We start from the raw sequence: 15,060 nt of genomic DNA on the forward strand, positions 1-15,060 counted from the left end.
GCAGGTATTAAAATTTCATGTACCATGTGATACTGGGCTGGTGCCCAATGATAAATTATTTTGGTGTCAGACTCAGCCTCACTGCGACATGCTCAATAATTCTCCAAAATGAATAATTACGTTTTTACATAATTGCTTAAATAATACTATTTTAGGTACGGATGTTCTTTAAAAAGCCATGATGACATATTGAAAGGTTACATGTAGGACACCAATCATGTGCTACAAACCAGGAACACCGCATGCCACCTAAATGTTCAGATAATCTTTTACTCGAAGACCTCAATCAGTACTTGTCATCTATTCCCGGACCTTCTCTTTCTTCAATGTAATTTCATTTGAGCAACGACAGACAGTCTGAACCCCACGACAAATTGATCACCGCCTTATCTCACGGCCACAAAGCTGACAGACGTTGATGCGCACGTCATAGGTTATTGTATCAAAACCGGAGATTGGGCATGATCGTACGGTTCCGGATGTTGTGCGTCATGGCAACGGTAATCCTTGAGCGATAGCTTCTTTTTGGTTAACCTATTTGTGATAATGTCACTCAAGGAAAATTCTGTCTAGAGGATTATGATGACCTCTGCGGAGGTCTCTCTAGAATCGATCGCCTCCTTAGGTTTAAGTGCTACTATTTGTGAGAAATTCATTTTGATTTAATTCATGTGTGTACTTTTAGTGCATTGTATTCTATTTAATCAATTTTGTGCACGCTATTCTTCTTTTCCCTTTAATTTTTCTTTCCTTTCTCTGCGAGATGTTTGTGCACTCATGGCCAGCAATGAGGCACTCGAAAGCGGCCAAGACTATAAGACTACATGCTGCAAATGCCCTGCAAAAAAAGGTTCTTTTATAATTCTTCATGTGATCCAGAAGTCCTTGCCAACTACAAAACCACAGCAAGTCTCCAATTTCTTTCAAAAGTTCCGGAAAAACTCGCCACATTGCTTCAGCAACAAGGGCATTAACATCTTTGAAAACTTTTTGTCTGCTTTTTCACTGAGCCCACGGCGCGGAAACCATTTTGGTCGAGGTGACAAATGACCCGCTGATGGCAGCAGATGCTGGTTCTCCATCATTAACGTTCCTTCAAACCGCAGACCATAATATCTTACTAGAGCGCCTGCACAACACCGGGGAATAAATTCGTCGGGAGAACTGCCTGTGTTCCCCCTTGAAGCTGAAAAGTCCAGAGAACTCCAAATACACGGAACAGCGCTGCAAGGATTCTTAGCAGACAGCAAAAACAGAAACATGTGAGCCCTCCTGTCTGCTTGCACCCACTTCAATCGCTTCCCTTTACCCCATGGCGTTGAATACAAAATCTTGTTGTCAACACATTTCTGTATCCATGGCAACGCTTCTCCCCTTTACCCCTCATCCACGCAACCTTCGTTCCAAAAACAACGTCCATCCCCCCCAAGACCAATCTACACTTTGTGACTTGATTGCGTCTTCTGCTTGGCCGCTTTCCCCAACCACCCTGAGGACTCCGACAGGAGACTTTTATAAAGAAACTCAAAACCTTCCATTTTTAATATATCAGTTATAAATCAATTAAGGACAGACTAAAAACTTCAGTTGACGATGTAAAATGATTGTTAAACGACTAGATGGCCAAACAACAACAAAAACTCATTTGGATGAAACTAAATGGTTAAAGAAATTCCACTTAATAAATAATTAATTTCCCTTGAGAAGATTAGCATGTCGGAAAAAATATCACACAAAGCTCTTTAGGCACGTGAGCGTGCATGCGGTGCTCGTGCTCGAGGGCTCGGGTCGCGCGCCCCAAGTGTCGTCCTCGCTTTCAGCGTCGCCTCAACTCGCAGGTGAGGCACATCATTTGGAAAAACTGTCTCCACAAGTCTTATTTGTTCTTAAAAACAGCTCTGCGCTTTTCACACCATTAACACTTGAATTACACTGCGTGGACTCGTTGGAACACGAACACACTTGCAAGGTAAGCACTATTTACTACTTCAATACATCCGCATTGTTTATATAGTGAGAGGAAACGTCGCTAAATGATTTTAAATTGTATTAAAACGAAGTGCTATGCATAAATGAGCGTTGCATATTCTGCACGTTTAAGATTAAAATGGATCGTCTGTACCAACTGTCAAGATGAAGCGGCAAATGATTGATTAATAGCAAAGGTGCGCGCGCGCCTAAGAGCTATATGATCCTCATTTGCATTTAGCGTAATGATTTTCTGACCATCAAGAATGGGATTGAAAGGGGACCTATAATGACTTTGACTTCCTAATTAAATATTCATTACCCCACTCACCTCCCATCTTCAGGATGTGTGGCACTGATGTTGACCTGGATGATGGAGGCTCACTTGAAGAGGAGAAGGATGAAGACTTGTGGCTGGATGAACGAGTGAAGATGCTGCCCCCTCCCGTGGCCCACAGCGGGGGTTCCGCGTGGGGCACCAAAAGAGGCAGGGCGGGCTGTGTGGTCTGTGGGGCGGTTCTGGTTCTTTGGAACATGTGTGTGCTCCTGGCTGGTGCTGTGCTCCTGACGCTGGTCTTCTCCTTGGTGCTGCTGCCCGCAGTGGTGCTGCTCTACGCTGGATTCCTGTGCCATTCCAGGGTGAGTTGTACTGTCTCCGTATGTCTGGAATTAAAGTGGTGACTTGAGATAGGGATTTGCATGACTATATTTTTGGACTAAGTGGGTCATACTGAACCATGAACATTACCAAACACAAAAGGCCTGTGCTGTTCTTGCTCTTGAATACAATATTACAATTTTGAATGGTTCTTCTTTCCGGGCGAGTCCACTACAATAGAACTGAAGTATTTGTGGTTGCCATGGCAATAACAAACACCTCATTTATTTACAAGTGGATTATTTTGTAATCTTTTTGTTTGATGTTAAATTATTGCACATTTGTAAGCAAACACTGTAAGGAGCTAAATATCAATCACGTCACACAAACCCTGAGGGATCAGCAGATTTAGTTCTGCATAGGTCTTGGTGTCACATCTTCCTGTGAAGATCTACAGCTACGTCCTTGAATAAGACATCCCCGCCTCGCATGCTACCGTTGCAGATATTATATTTCATCATTGCATGGCAGTGTGGACAATCAGCACAGTAAAATATTCTGCTCCAAATAACTGAGTGCAAAATAATCATGGTGCAAGTTTAAGTCAATCAAGGTTGGGGAACATCTAGCAAGGAACTAATAACAACTGAATCAATTGCACGGCAATTGTGATGCAGCACAGTATCTGCCTCCCAAGTCTGAGGTGAATTGTAAAAGTATTCTGCCTTGCTCCCACGTTCCCAAAACATGCATTTCAACTTCATTGAACATTATTGGGTTTAGTTAATATCTCATCAAAACAATAGATTTTCTTCTATTCGTGAAACAGCTGGCTGCCATCCGTATTACAGGGCATCGTCGCCACCTAATGGGAAGAAATGTGAGTAGCCGGTATTCCAACCCTTCAAAATGCAAGGCGCACGACCAGAGCTGTACAAATTAACCTCCTGATGGCCTTTCATGAGCATACGCAGATGTGTAGGAAATTATAAATGGTGCTTGAAATGTGCATATGCAAATGTGTAGGAAATTATAAATGGTGCTTGAAGTCATCTATAAATAATGTATGATTACTAAAGAACTAAGAGGTGCTCTCATCTATATGTGTGTGTGTGTGTGTGTGTATATATATATATATATATATATATTCGGTTAATAAGGCATAATTATGTGTATTACTTATTATAACATTTCATAAATCTGAAGGAACAATTCAGTGCTGACAATGAAAAATGTTTCTCTTCTTTTGCAAATGTTAAGAATATGAAAAAAATGTACATTAGCTTTAGAGCAGCCGGTTTGCAACTGAGTTGGCTATTGAGGGACTTGTGATGGCTTTGTGGCGAGACTTCCTGCCTCCTTATGCACAGCATGCAACCACTCAGGTCTCAACCGTGAGCCGTAGTAGCCTGGGAGCTGTCCAAAGTAAAACCAGAGAAATTGTACGCTTTCTAAGGGATCATCTGAGCCGTAACAGAGTCAGGAATGCCGCAATGCTGAGACAGGGTGTTTTAACACGTTTCCCGTACTATCGCTGCATCAAAAGCGATTGTTGCAGTCCGACAAGAATTCTCAGATTATGGGATGCTGCACGTGTTTGTGAACACAACAGTAAAAAATGCTAAATGCTGGATTGTTTGTCACATTTTGCACGTTTGTGTGTGTGTTTGTGTGTGAACTTCCTCTTTGCCCTCATTGATTGATAGCTGAGAGACTTGGTGACAACTCTGAGACAGTTGTGTCACACTTCACTGCCCACACGACATCTCTCCTTTACAAATATTAAAATGCAAACGCTCCTACTTACAGTACATAGGTAGACAAAAATCCAAAGTCCAGGTCTTCAACTTGTGGCTCTAGGGTTGCATGTGGCACTTTCATACGTCTGCTGTGTGTTCTTGCAAGACTAAAATAAAATAATTTAGAGAAATACCCTACTATGTGTGTGTCCTAACACAGATCCTGGGCAGCTCATCGGCCATCTGCAATTACCTTGACGACAACAGTTGCTCTGCCCTCATCATCCTGGGCTTTGTGATGATGTCGCCGCTCGTGGTGCTTGCGGCGGCACTTTTCTGTGGTCTCCTGCGAAGGTTTCGACTCCTGCTTCTCATTCAGCCAATCAGTCGCGCATGGTACAGAGGGAGGTTGATGGACTGGGTGGGCAGCGTTCACGCTTGGGTCTGATTGCTACATTAAGGTGCCGAATAAAACGCCTGGCATGCTGAGTGAAAGGAAGGTCGCCTTTTCATACCTCGTGTTTTTCCCCTGTGAGCCAAGGCATATACTTCATATTAGAAAAACCTCCTGGCACATCACTCAGAAAAAATGTTACACAAGGAATATATTACCTTGACATAGTTTACAAAAAAATGCTGTGTATTTAATAAACAAAATATTACATAATATGGGGGGGGGGCAGACAGAAATTCACATCTACTGTAATTACCTCACTAAGCTTGTTAGTTGTTTTTTGCAGAGGATAAAGAATGTATGCCAGTGAGTATTGTTATATTGTCTGGCTATATGTGTTGCTGCACCGCTTGTGTTCAGATAGCTACTGTTATAAGTATTATATCACCGCCATGTTGATATTATTTGTTTAGTTGGTGCCGAGTGGAATTTGAGCATCAGATTGCTTTGGCTCATTCTGCTTGCTCTCAAGTCATTTGCTTTAATGTCTGCATGCCCAGCATCTTCTTCATCTTGCTTTGTATTATTGTTATCTTGGAAGTATAGAAAAAAAAGTATTACTCAAATATTGATGTAGGCTACACATGCAGTAAATTATTTGTTGATTGTAAATTTTACAGCATATTTTAGTAGCGGGAAAAAAAAATTTTTTGCCTTATTGCTTGAGCCAAACAACATAAACAAACATTGTCATGTTGAGTATTCCCATCAATACAAATAGATTCTGGTAGATTTCTTTTGTGGTGTGACCTATCCACTAAATAAAATCAAATAAAGTTTACTGATTTGACTCCAGTGAGTAATTGCTTGACATTAAAATCAGACAAGGCACACACTCACAAAGGACAACATGGGTCTGATTGGAAGACAAAGCATCCAATAAATTCTCATTCAAATCAATGTTAACAATATGCAAGCACGCGCAAAACAAGTGAGGTAATCAGCTAATCAAGTTTGAAAGTCTATGGTGGCGATGTTCATGGGCCATTCAATCACCCGAGTATTGTGTTTATCGACAAATCATTTTGAGGAATTACCGCATTCTACTGGGACCATATGTATTATTAGCATCATAATCTGCCTGACATGTTCAATAAAGAACTTTATCGTCGAGCAAAAATATTTTACAAGACTGTATATTTCGAGCATTCCAGCCACAGCAGTCGACAAAAACAAAAGTTGTGCATTTCTGAATATCAAGCTAGCCTTTAAATACCACTGACAATTTAGCAGCCCACGCGTTTTTACTCAAACAATGTTCCAATTTGAAGTGATTGAGGTAATACATTTTTCTGTATGCCCAAAGTGTGTCAAGTACGTACGTCAACATCAGGCTAGAAAGATGGCATACGTGCCACAGCCGCGCTGAGTCAACAGGGTGATTCCATTTCAAGAACAATGTTCAGTGTAAAGTGAATAATTGCATTATCTGGAATTGACTTTATACAATAGCTATTGTGTGTGTCTGTGTGTGTGCGTACCTACAACCATACTAAGCTTGTTCAATTTGTATATGATTCCCGAGAAAGAAAAAAAAAACAATTTCAGGGCACAAGTGGCCAAGCAAATAACATCCTTTCAAGACGAGGGATAATGGTTACAACAAAGTGTGATTTGCACATTCTCTACACACCCAACAAATGTGGATGATGAAGCACTCAAGTGCATAATTACCAGCAGTCAGTGAGGCACGGCGAAGCTCTCTGAGGAAAAACACTTCCAGGGCAGGCTGTAGGCGTGAGGTAGCAAATACTTTTAATTAGTGCAATGAAAATCTTCTCTCTTTATGGTCCATTTAAAGACACTCAACCAATTAGCTTTTTGCCATATCAAATCACTTCAAGGCAAATTTATGGCCGTTGGGTTTGATAGCATTGGGCAAAGGCACCAAGCAAGCAATGGAGATGGTACAGCCGCTGCTGGGATTATAATGAGCTGGCCCATGACATACCCCGCCGGCACGGTCGTATCGCCTATGTGACGACACTCACCCGGCAGGGCTTTTTTGTTTTCTTAATATGCCCCATGAGTCAGATATGCTCCTTGACTCTAAGCCTGAAATCACCAGTGCCACATCTGCTACCACATGCAAACTGGCTGGAACTGTGTTGCTAATGTTGCTAAAAAAAATTTTTTTAAAAATACATGTAGTCACCCTGAAGGCACTTTCAACCCAAGCCATTGCAAATATTGTTCTATATTTGTAGGGATTGTCAACTGGTGGCTCTCTAGTGGTCCAGGGCGGTATTGCAGGTGGTCCGCAATAATTTAAAATTGGAAAATAATTGTAACATTTTTAAAAGATCAAATTAATTTATTATTTAGACTTGATTTATTTTCCAGCTAATTTTGTGACTCATTTATCCATCCAAATGATATCAAATGTAGTTGAGATTCCCAAAATAAACATACAGATCCAAATAAATAGCCTGTAAAGGTCTATCTTCCTTCAGTGCAAAACAAAATAATAATAACAACAAATGCTCTCAATTTTAGATGAATGTCAGTGCAGATGTGTTTCTTATCGCTCCTAAAGTATCCTTGATTTCAAGCTGGCTGCACAATATACGCCTTTGCCTCATAACAACAGCGTCTCATCTGGGCTCTGCTTCGCCGCTGTTTTATGAAGCACTCAAGCTCAATCTATAAGCCATTTAGGGCTCTCAATTCATTTCCCTCTTGTATACTGTCATCATACACACACACACACACACATTGGCCACTACAATGTCCCTTCTCTACCTTTCATTTACAGCCTCATTGCTCCTAATTAGCACTCCCCCGGGGATACACGTACCTCTTTTGGGTTGTTTACTTCAGCATCAGCCTCTCTGGATTCCTTAGCTTAATATTTAATTGACACCATGGTGGCATCTCCAGAGTATTCTGCTACTAGGTTTTTATGTGCGTCTTTAGCAGAAACTCTAATGGCATTATTTACAAAAAATTGTAAATGCTTTTAAATCTAGGAGAATGAAAAGATTTTTTAAGAATTTTCAAAGCATTTTTTTAAAAAAAATCCAAAATTCTGTTCATGCACTCTTTCAGAAACAAAGCTGCTTTTTATCTATTTTTTTTTAATGTCTAACTCTTTTGCCTGTACCTGCTTTTAACTGTCATCGTTTTAATTCTCCTCAAAATAAACTTGACAGATGTGTCAAATCTGCCTCTTGTCGTCTGCCAACAGAGATAAGGAGAAGACGCGAGCTCCCACCAAGAAACATAATCTTCCCTTTCTTATCCAGCTTCTGCCTCATTACTTCCTCTTTAGTTCACGGCATAATAGCGAGGGCTCCTTGCGGGTCCTTCCTATTTTGTCACATCGAAAATCCATTTTCTATGTTCCACTTCTATCTCATTACAACCTGTCGCCTGCGGTGTGAGCCTGAAAAGAGAAATCTATTCATTAAGCCTGCTTCCAACATGTACAACACAACCTTGCATCAGTCAAAAAAGGCTAGCACGCTAACACGTTGGGTCATCCAAGCCATTACACTTAATGAAATCAGATCCACCCATGGGCAATTTTGTCCCAATAATCTTTTTTTTAATTTTCTTCTCTTCTGTGTGGTGAGTATGAGGAATAACAATGAACATGTTGAAGAACAGCAGCTATAAAAGGTCACGCTGAAGAGTTTTCTCAATCTGCGGATTTTCACAAATACCGCAGAGTATCTTTTATCACCCGCCTGATCCTCCAATCTGTGTGATTATTGCTCCAGTCAGCAGCAAAGTGTCGACTGTGTGTATTTGTGTGCGCGCGTGTGTATATATGTTTGTTCTTTTTACTTACAAGTCAGCACAACACACTGAGGAATCAAATCGATGTAAGGACACAAGTGGAAATGTTAATAAATATAATCCCTCCTAAAGTGCTATTATCATCCCCTGATGAATAGAAGCCCACTTAAACGTGGATCACCCAAATATGGGTATTAAATGTGTGAGGTTAAATTGCATTTAAGATAAACTGGAGGTAAAATCCAGCAAAAGTGGAGCTCATCATTTGGAAACATCAGAAGCTCATTTTTGGGCGGTTGATTCAATAAATTTTCTGATTCCAGGGTAAAGCTAATCATTTTCATTTAGTATACTGTGAGTCAATATAAATCAAGAATTTACCAGCCTACTTGAAAAGCTCGTCCTTGTCACTTTAACTAAAATATTGTCAAAAAGTTTAATATTTCAGTTTTTTTATGCCAAACAGGAGCATGGAAAAATGAAAGGCCAGCACCAAAATGACATCAAAGCAAAGTCATTGATTTTTTTTTTCCAATAATTTTTTTCTTTAAATATTTATTTTTTTTAAATAATCACTGACTTTCAAGTTGCACAAATCCAAAGTTCATCCTCAAGAAATTTTAACATTTTTTTTCTGCCCTCTGGCCAACTATAAATTTTACATTGGCTTATCTATTAATACCAACTGAACTTGCAGAGACATGACTCATCATCATTAAGTTTGTCTAATGCTGAAGCTCAAATGGAACACTAGCATCACAATATTAACTTTGTGCCGATACTCCAGTCTTGGTTAATGTTGCAAATTGAGGTGGAATTGGCAACACTGAGATTTTGTCCCGGATAGTAAATTAGTTTGAAAAATTGTTGAGGGAAATGAGTCACTATTTAGGATTCAGAGATGTGCCTAGCATAGTCCTTATGGAATTTGCTATTTCGTGGAAAAGCACTTTAATCTTTTTCCTGTCATTATGTCACTCGCATTGAAAGAGGAACAAAGTTGTTGCAGTACTACAGTAATTTTCTAATCCATGTTTACCTCTGCAAACAGGAAGTCTTAAAAAAACTCTTCCTCATTGGGAAATTCCATTTTTTTTAACTTAGCGATAGGGCTGTGATGCCACAGGCCCAGACACGCAGCAGACAAACGTCTACAAATGCGTACGAAAGACGGCCGCATCCGCACTCATCTGTCTAAACAGTCAAGTCAAGTTCTCCTTGCCCCCGATACTAAGCATGGAAACAATCTTCAACTTCGTCATAATCCCCCACATATTCACGGTTTGGCATTCACTATTCAATTCTAGATTTTTGGGGAGAATCATACCTCCGTTTTTTGCTCCAGATAAAATTGTGTAATATCAAATTCCTGTTTTCATCTTGTAGCATTTTGGTGCCAACTCACTATGTTGACATAAGAGGGAGGAGCTTCATTTTATTGTGTCACTGGTGATAATTTGTTCAAGAGTCAAGCAGAGAGCTGAAACTGGAGCTTTCAAGATGGTTAAACATAGCAGGTGTCTCCTGTGTGAGCAAAGAAATACCAACCAGATATGTGAACAAGATTTTCTTGATGTTTTTTTTAACCATGTATCAACAGATTCCAGCAGCTATTTGAAGTGTTATCATTACATCGACCTGCCAGGACATCTCTCCTCTTACCCACCATGCACCTCTTCACACTCTGCGGGCTCATGTGCAAGTCAGACAAAACTTAGATAAGACTTCATTCTTCCTTTTCCAACATCAACCTCAAAGATCTAACAGCTTTACTGTTCACAGCCACTAGGGGGCATGTTTGCTGAGAATTACTGACACGCTGTCATGTATTAACCGGTACAGTCCCCAGGCAGCATAGGTTATTGCAAAGTCATCAGAAAAATTAAAACGAGTAAAAATCGAAAGAAAATCATCTACTGAAAAATCCACTTGAAGTGGGTACTTAAAAAAAATAAGTACGCAAAGGTCACTTTGACCTTTGTGAATTAATGAATCCCATATATTTCATCCTAAAAGTCCACGTTTAAGACTTGTGGGATCGCTAGTGAAGCTACATTTAAAACTTCCGAGCATTATTAACTCTGCAAACTCACTTGCTGAACTGAAATATTTCTACTTTGTTACTTTCAGCTACTTTTCGCGTGACAACAAAGTTCATTGCATGCCATTCATATCCTCGACACGTCATAATATTTGTATGAAATCACGTCTAGACCAAATAGGAGCAGTCCCAATTAAGCAAATAAAAAAACTGCAATACTTGAGCATGTCTTCCACGTGTGACGTTGACTCATACGCCCCATTGTAAATATTTCACTGTGCATTTATCGTGGGGCGTTGTTTTATCGCACTTTGCAATCGGCACATTATTTGCCCATTAGAGGTGTAATGAATCACGCACGGAACGACCGCGGGCAACGACAACCTTGCCTGTTACATGTTGGAGCAGCGAGACGGCGCGTCCTGACGCCGTTGAACGATGATGCGACTTCCTGGATGAACACGAGAGGGAGGGGCGGAGAGACGGAGGAAGACGATGAAGGTGACTCCGCGCATTGCTATAACGCTTCCACAAACATAGAGGAGAAAAGTTATGCCAAGTGCAACCATCTAATGAGAATGAAGACTTTTTTACCTGGTTGTGTTTTTCTGTGGGCCGTGTTGCAGCGCGGTAGCTTGCAGGTTGTTGGGTTACCTGACTCAGGTGAGATAGAACAAGCACACAGCAAGCAGTCACTCACGCGCAATCACAAATTATATTTTACGCGTCTATATTTGCTCTATTTAATCGCTTACGTATAAAAGTCATTCCTCTGTCACTCTGTTAGGTACACTTGCACAGAGTTTGGCATTAAAAATCTGTTCATTTTAAATATAAGTGTAATTATGTCTTGATTTTTTATGACAGTATTTGAAATTGACTGTTGAAATAAATGGAAAAAAAACAAACATTTGTACCAGCTTCAAAGAATCCTGAACATTTTGTTAATAAGGAAGGATCTTTATATTGTTTTTTTTTTCCTTTATAAAAGCAAACGGTGTTGACTTAATTAAAGGGAATTTAAAAAATAATTCCCCCCACATTTGTTTTTGCTTTAATTGTGCTGTTCCTTGTGATGTGCACCACTTGGCTACTAGAGGCAGCATAATACAAGACATACATAGTGTCAAATTGTAAGGCACAATAAAATTAATGTCTTCACAGAGGATAGTAAAATATGCCTGTGAGTATTTTTTTTATTGTCTGTAGAGGTTATGGTAGGTGAGTGTCCCAATACTTTTGTCCATCCAGTGGAATTTCCAGGCTTTTCTAGACAGGTATTCACTGATGACATGCTCAGATTCCGCCTCGGTTTTGGATGATTGCAACATTACGTTCAAGCATCTCTATCAAAAAGAGTCAGTCCAACCCTCATCAGCTTGTTTGTTGTGTCTCTGTCTTGTTTTTATTTCCACCCAGCGTCTTCTCTCAGAGGTATTTACTATCAAATTTTGTGTGCTTTTTCACTCTTTTCCTGCAGCTTTATTTTCTCCCTTTAAAAAATTAATGATTGCGGGCAATTACTGCAATAAAAAATCTCAGCGGTTTTGCTGAGGCTTCAAAAATGCAGAATATCAATTACACAAATTGGACCAGTGAGGCCAATCGATGCTCTAAAATCCTTTGAGGCCTTCAAGCTCCAAAAGATGAATTTGTAAGCATGAGATATATCTCACCTCTTATTTACAACCCCATCTGATACACTCGGCGCCATTGCACATACATTGGCCACTGGTTTGCATTGAACGTCTGAAGGTCTTTGTTTTTGTAGCTCTCACAATGTTCTTGTCATCTGTCCACATTTTACCTAAGGTCAGCTGGGATGGGCTTCAGATCAGCCTCCATCTTGATCATCTTCATTCCAAAAGCCCAACTACTTCAAGTGTGACTCCTTTAGATTTAATTGCGTTTGCTTTGTCCCTTCTCCTGTTTAGTGTCAAACTGCTGTGAGGGCGACATTCTCATATTGCTGGACTCTTCAGGAAGCATCGCCAACTACGAGTTCGCACGCATGCTGGACTTCACCGCCAAGCTACTTCGGCCTTTCTCGCTAGGCCGCGGCCACGTGAGGATTGGGCTGCTGCAGGTGGGGACCAAACCAAACTTGGAGTTCGGGCTGGATGAGCACACCAACCAGTATAATCTACAGAAAGCTCTGCTTAGCATCACGCATCTGCAAGGCAACACCAACACGGAGATGGCGCTACGGGTGGCCCAGCGGCTCCTGACGAACACAGACGTGCCGAAAGTTTTGCTCTGGCTCACGGATGGTGTCGAGCTGGGGGAGGTGGATGAGCCCATGGCGCAGCTGAAGGCGCAGGGGGTTTCTGTGTTAATTGTGTCCTCCGTGCACGGCAACTTCCATGTGCTGCAGCGGGCTGTTTCCCCTCCTTTGGAGTCCCACCTGTACTCTGTGGACATAGAAAACATTGACGTCATCACAGAGAAGTTGAGAGAGGCCATTATCAGTATGTATGAAGATATACACATCCCACCTCTAATGACCTTTTCAATATGATTCCTGTCTTTGTGTCAACTTTAGGGATCATTCGAGCAGAGCGTCTCCGTGCTGTTGATGTGACATCCCATAGTGCTGTACTGCAATGGCGTCCTGTTTTAAGCGCACTAAGTGGTTATTACGAGTTGTGGTATAAGGCCGTTGGGAAAACACATGCAGAGGAGAGACGCGTTATCCCGGGAGAATCTAGCTCAATGGAGCTGACCAAACTACAACCTGAGACCACCTATTCTGCTTTCTTGCGGCCGGAGTCCAACAAGAGGCTTTTCAACACGCTCACTGTGACCTTCACCACGCTTGCTGGTGAGAATGAAGGACGATGACCTGAACATTTAATCTTGCGTAATTGATTAAGAAACTCACTTTTTTTTCTTTTTTTTTTTTAAAAACTGGTGTAATTAATTTTCAGTGGTCAGAGCGGCCTGAGTAGTACATGGGGCTTTCTCTAGTGGCATGCAAAAGAATGACTGCTTCAGTCCAGATCAGTTTGCTTGATAATTAAATTTATTTTAAAAAATGAAAATAATCTAAATTCTTGATCAGCTTGAAAAAAAAAAAAAACTATAGACTTTTTTTTAAAATCAGTCTACTTTTATGGGCACAGAAAACGATTCCAAATTAAAGTTTGTTATTGACCAGTTACTTTTCCCTATACCACTTTCAGGTGTTTTAAGCCCGGCAGTGGTCTCAGTGCACGACTCCGGTTCCGGTAAGACGCAAGTGAGCTGGGGTCCCTTGCAGCCAGCTCTGGTTCGGGGATACAGGGTGGAATATGGAGCCATTCCAAGCGGAACAGTCCACACTGTGATTGTACAGAGCCACCAGAACTTTACTGTGCTGACCGAGCTGGAACCAGGAATTGAGTATCTTGTCACAGTCAGTGCTTTGTACAAGAACGGCAAAGAAAGAGCCATGTCTGTGAAAGCATGCTCTCAAGAAGGTGTGTCAACATTTCCACCAAAATTTTTTTTGTGTATTCATTCCAATGGCTTTGTATCTTCTCTTCAAGCACCAGCACCAGCACCAGCGGCTTTGCCTGCCCTCGATGACCTTCAGCTGACCACGGCGAAGCATGACGAGGTACAGGTAGAATGGAAGGCCCGGCAGCAGGGCCTGAGAGGATTCTGGCTCAGCTGGGAGAAAGGGAACACTTATGACTCCACTTCCACGTTCTTGCCGTCATCCTCGCACTCAACGCTACTCACACACGTTGCGCCCACCAGCCGCGTGTGCGTGTCCCCCATCTACAGCTCGGGCCGAGGAGACGGCCTGTGCTGCACGACAGAAAAATAAACAGGTTAACGGAGCTGAATGTCTCTTCAGTTCCTTTTTGTTTTGCTCCTTTGTGAATATGCAATATCCGTTTTCCTGGCTTAACGGGAGAATGCGGCAATCAAGCAGCTGGTGAACATTATGTGTTTGTAGTGCTGGAGGCACAAAATTACATATGCAGCCTGTAGTACTGAATATTCTTCCCTTTTAATGGATTAGAGACAGAACACTACAATATGTCCTGACTCATGTGGCTTGGAAATAAAAAAAATATCATACTCATCCCACATCAATATAAGCCTATTCATAATTTAATTTCCTCTACACAACTAACCAATCAAGTTTTATATTTAATTATTAAAAACAGGCTGAAGTAGTAGACTAACATGTAATGCATGCAAATATATTATTGCAAATTAGATTATTACCTTCATCAGCCACCCTCCGTCGAACAAGCTCATCCACCATCACACATTTACAGCAGACCTCGACTTCCTTGTTGTTCTGGCGTTTGCTTGCTTATGGCGCCATCTAACGGCTGTTGTTGGGAATTACAACAAATGGCACATTAATGAAATGCTCTCACTCACGACTAATATATTTGCCGGAAACGCTCTCACACACTGAAAGGTTCTTTACACTCGTGCCGACAGTGGTTGAGACATTTGAATCCGTCACATCAGAACTGAGAATCTTGAACATTAATCTGGACAGTTAATTCGATTTTCT

The 15,060-nt window shown here is 41.1% G+C and overlaps 2 protein-coding genes and 1 long non-coding RNA gene across 6 annotated transcripts; 2 read left to right on the forward strand and 1 right to left on the reverse strand.

Moving 5' to 3' along the window:
* Positions 1 to 1,731: 1,731 nt before the first annotated feature.
* Positions 1,732 to 5,549, forward strand: LOC125977286 (transmembrane protein 88). 2 transcript variants are annotated; one of them, XM_049733633.2, is made up of 4 exons: positions 1,749 to 1,838; positions 1,897 to 1,969; positions 2,313 to 2,607; positions 4,526 to 5,549. In XM_049733633.2, the coding sequence occupies exons 3-4, from the start codon at positions 2,314 to 2,316 to the stop codon at positions 4,751 to 4,753; spliced, it is 522 nt and encodes a 173-aa protein (XP_049589590.1). In that variant the 5' UTR covers positions 1,749 to 1,838; positions 1,897 to 1,969; position 2,313; the 3' UTR covers positions 4,754 to 5,549. The 2 variants fall into 2 exon arrangements, with proteins under 2 accessions (XP_049589589.1, XP_049589590.1); XM_049733632.2 differs by having other exon boundaries at positions 1,732 to 1,969.
* A 5,303-nt stretch (positions 5,550 to 10,852) lies between these two features.
* On the forward strand, positions 10,853 to 14,618 carry LOC125977249 (von Willebrand factor A domain-containing protein 1). 3 transcript variants are annotated; one of them, XM_049733591.2, is made up of 5 exons: positions 10,853 to 11,042; positions 12,476 to 13,009; positions 13,084 to 13,362; positions 13,724 to 13,999; positions 14,069 to 14,618. In XM_049733591.2, exons 1-5 carry the CDS (start codon positions 10,889 to 10,891, stop codon positions 14,350 to 14,352), a joined length of 1,527 nt encoding a protein of 508 aa, XP_049589548.1. In that variant the 5' UTR covers positions 10,853 to 10,888; the 3' UTR covers positions 14,353 to 14,618. The 3 variants fall into 3 exon arrangements, with proteins under 3 accessions (XP_049589548.1, XP_049589546.1, XP_049589547.1); XM_049733589.2 differs by having other exon boundaries at positions 10,865 to 11,204; XM_049733590.2 differs by having other exon boundaries at positions 10,868 to 11,204; positions 14,075 to 14,618.
* Positions 14,091 to 14,892, reverse strand: LOC125977296 (uncharacterized). The gene is made up of 2 exons (XR_007484581.2): positions 14,760 to 14,892; positions 14,091 to 14,333 (listed from the first exon to the last, which is right to left on the reverse strand). It is a non-coding gene; the product is annotated as an uncharacterized lncRNA (long non-coding RNA).
* Positions 14,893 to 15,060: the final 168 nt, after the last annotated feature.

The sequence above is a fragment of the Syngnathus scovelli genome, chromosome 11 (genome assembly GCF_024217435.2).
Source record: "Syngnathus scovelli strain Florida chromosome 11, RoL_Ssco_1.2, whole genome shotgun sequence".
Lineage (NCBI taxonomy): Eukaryota > Metazoa > Chordata > Actinopteri > Syngnathiformes > Syngnathidae > Syngnathus > Syngnathus scovelli.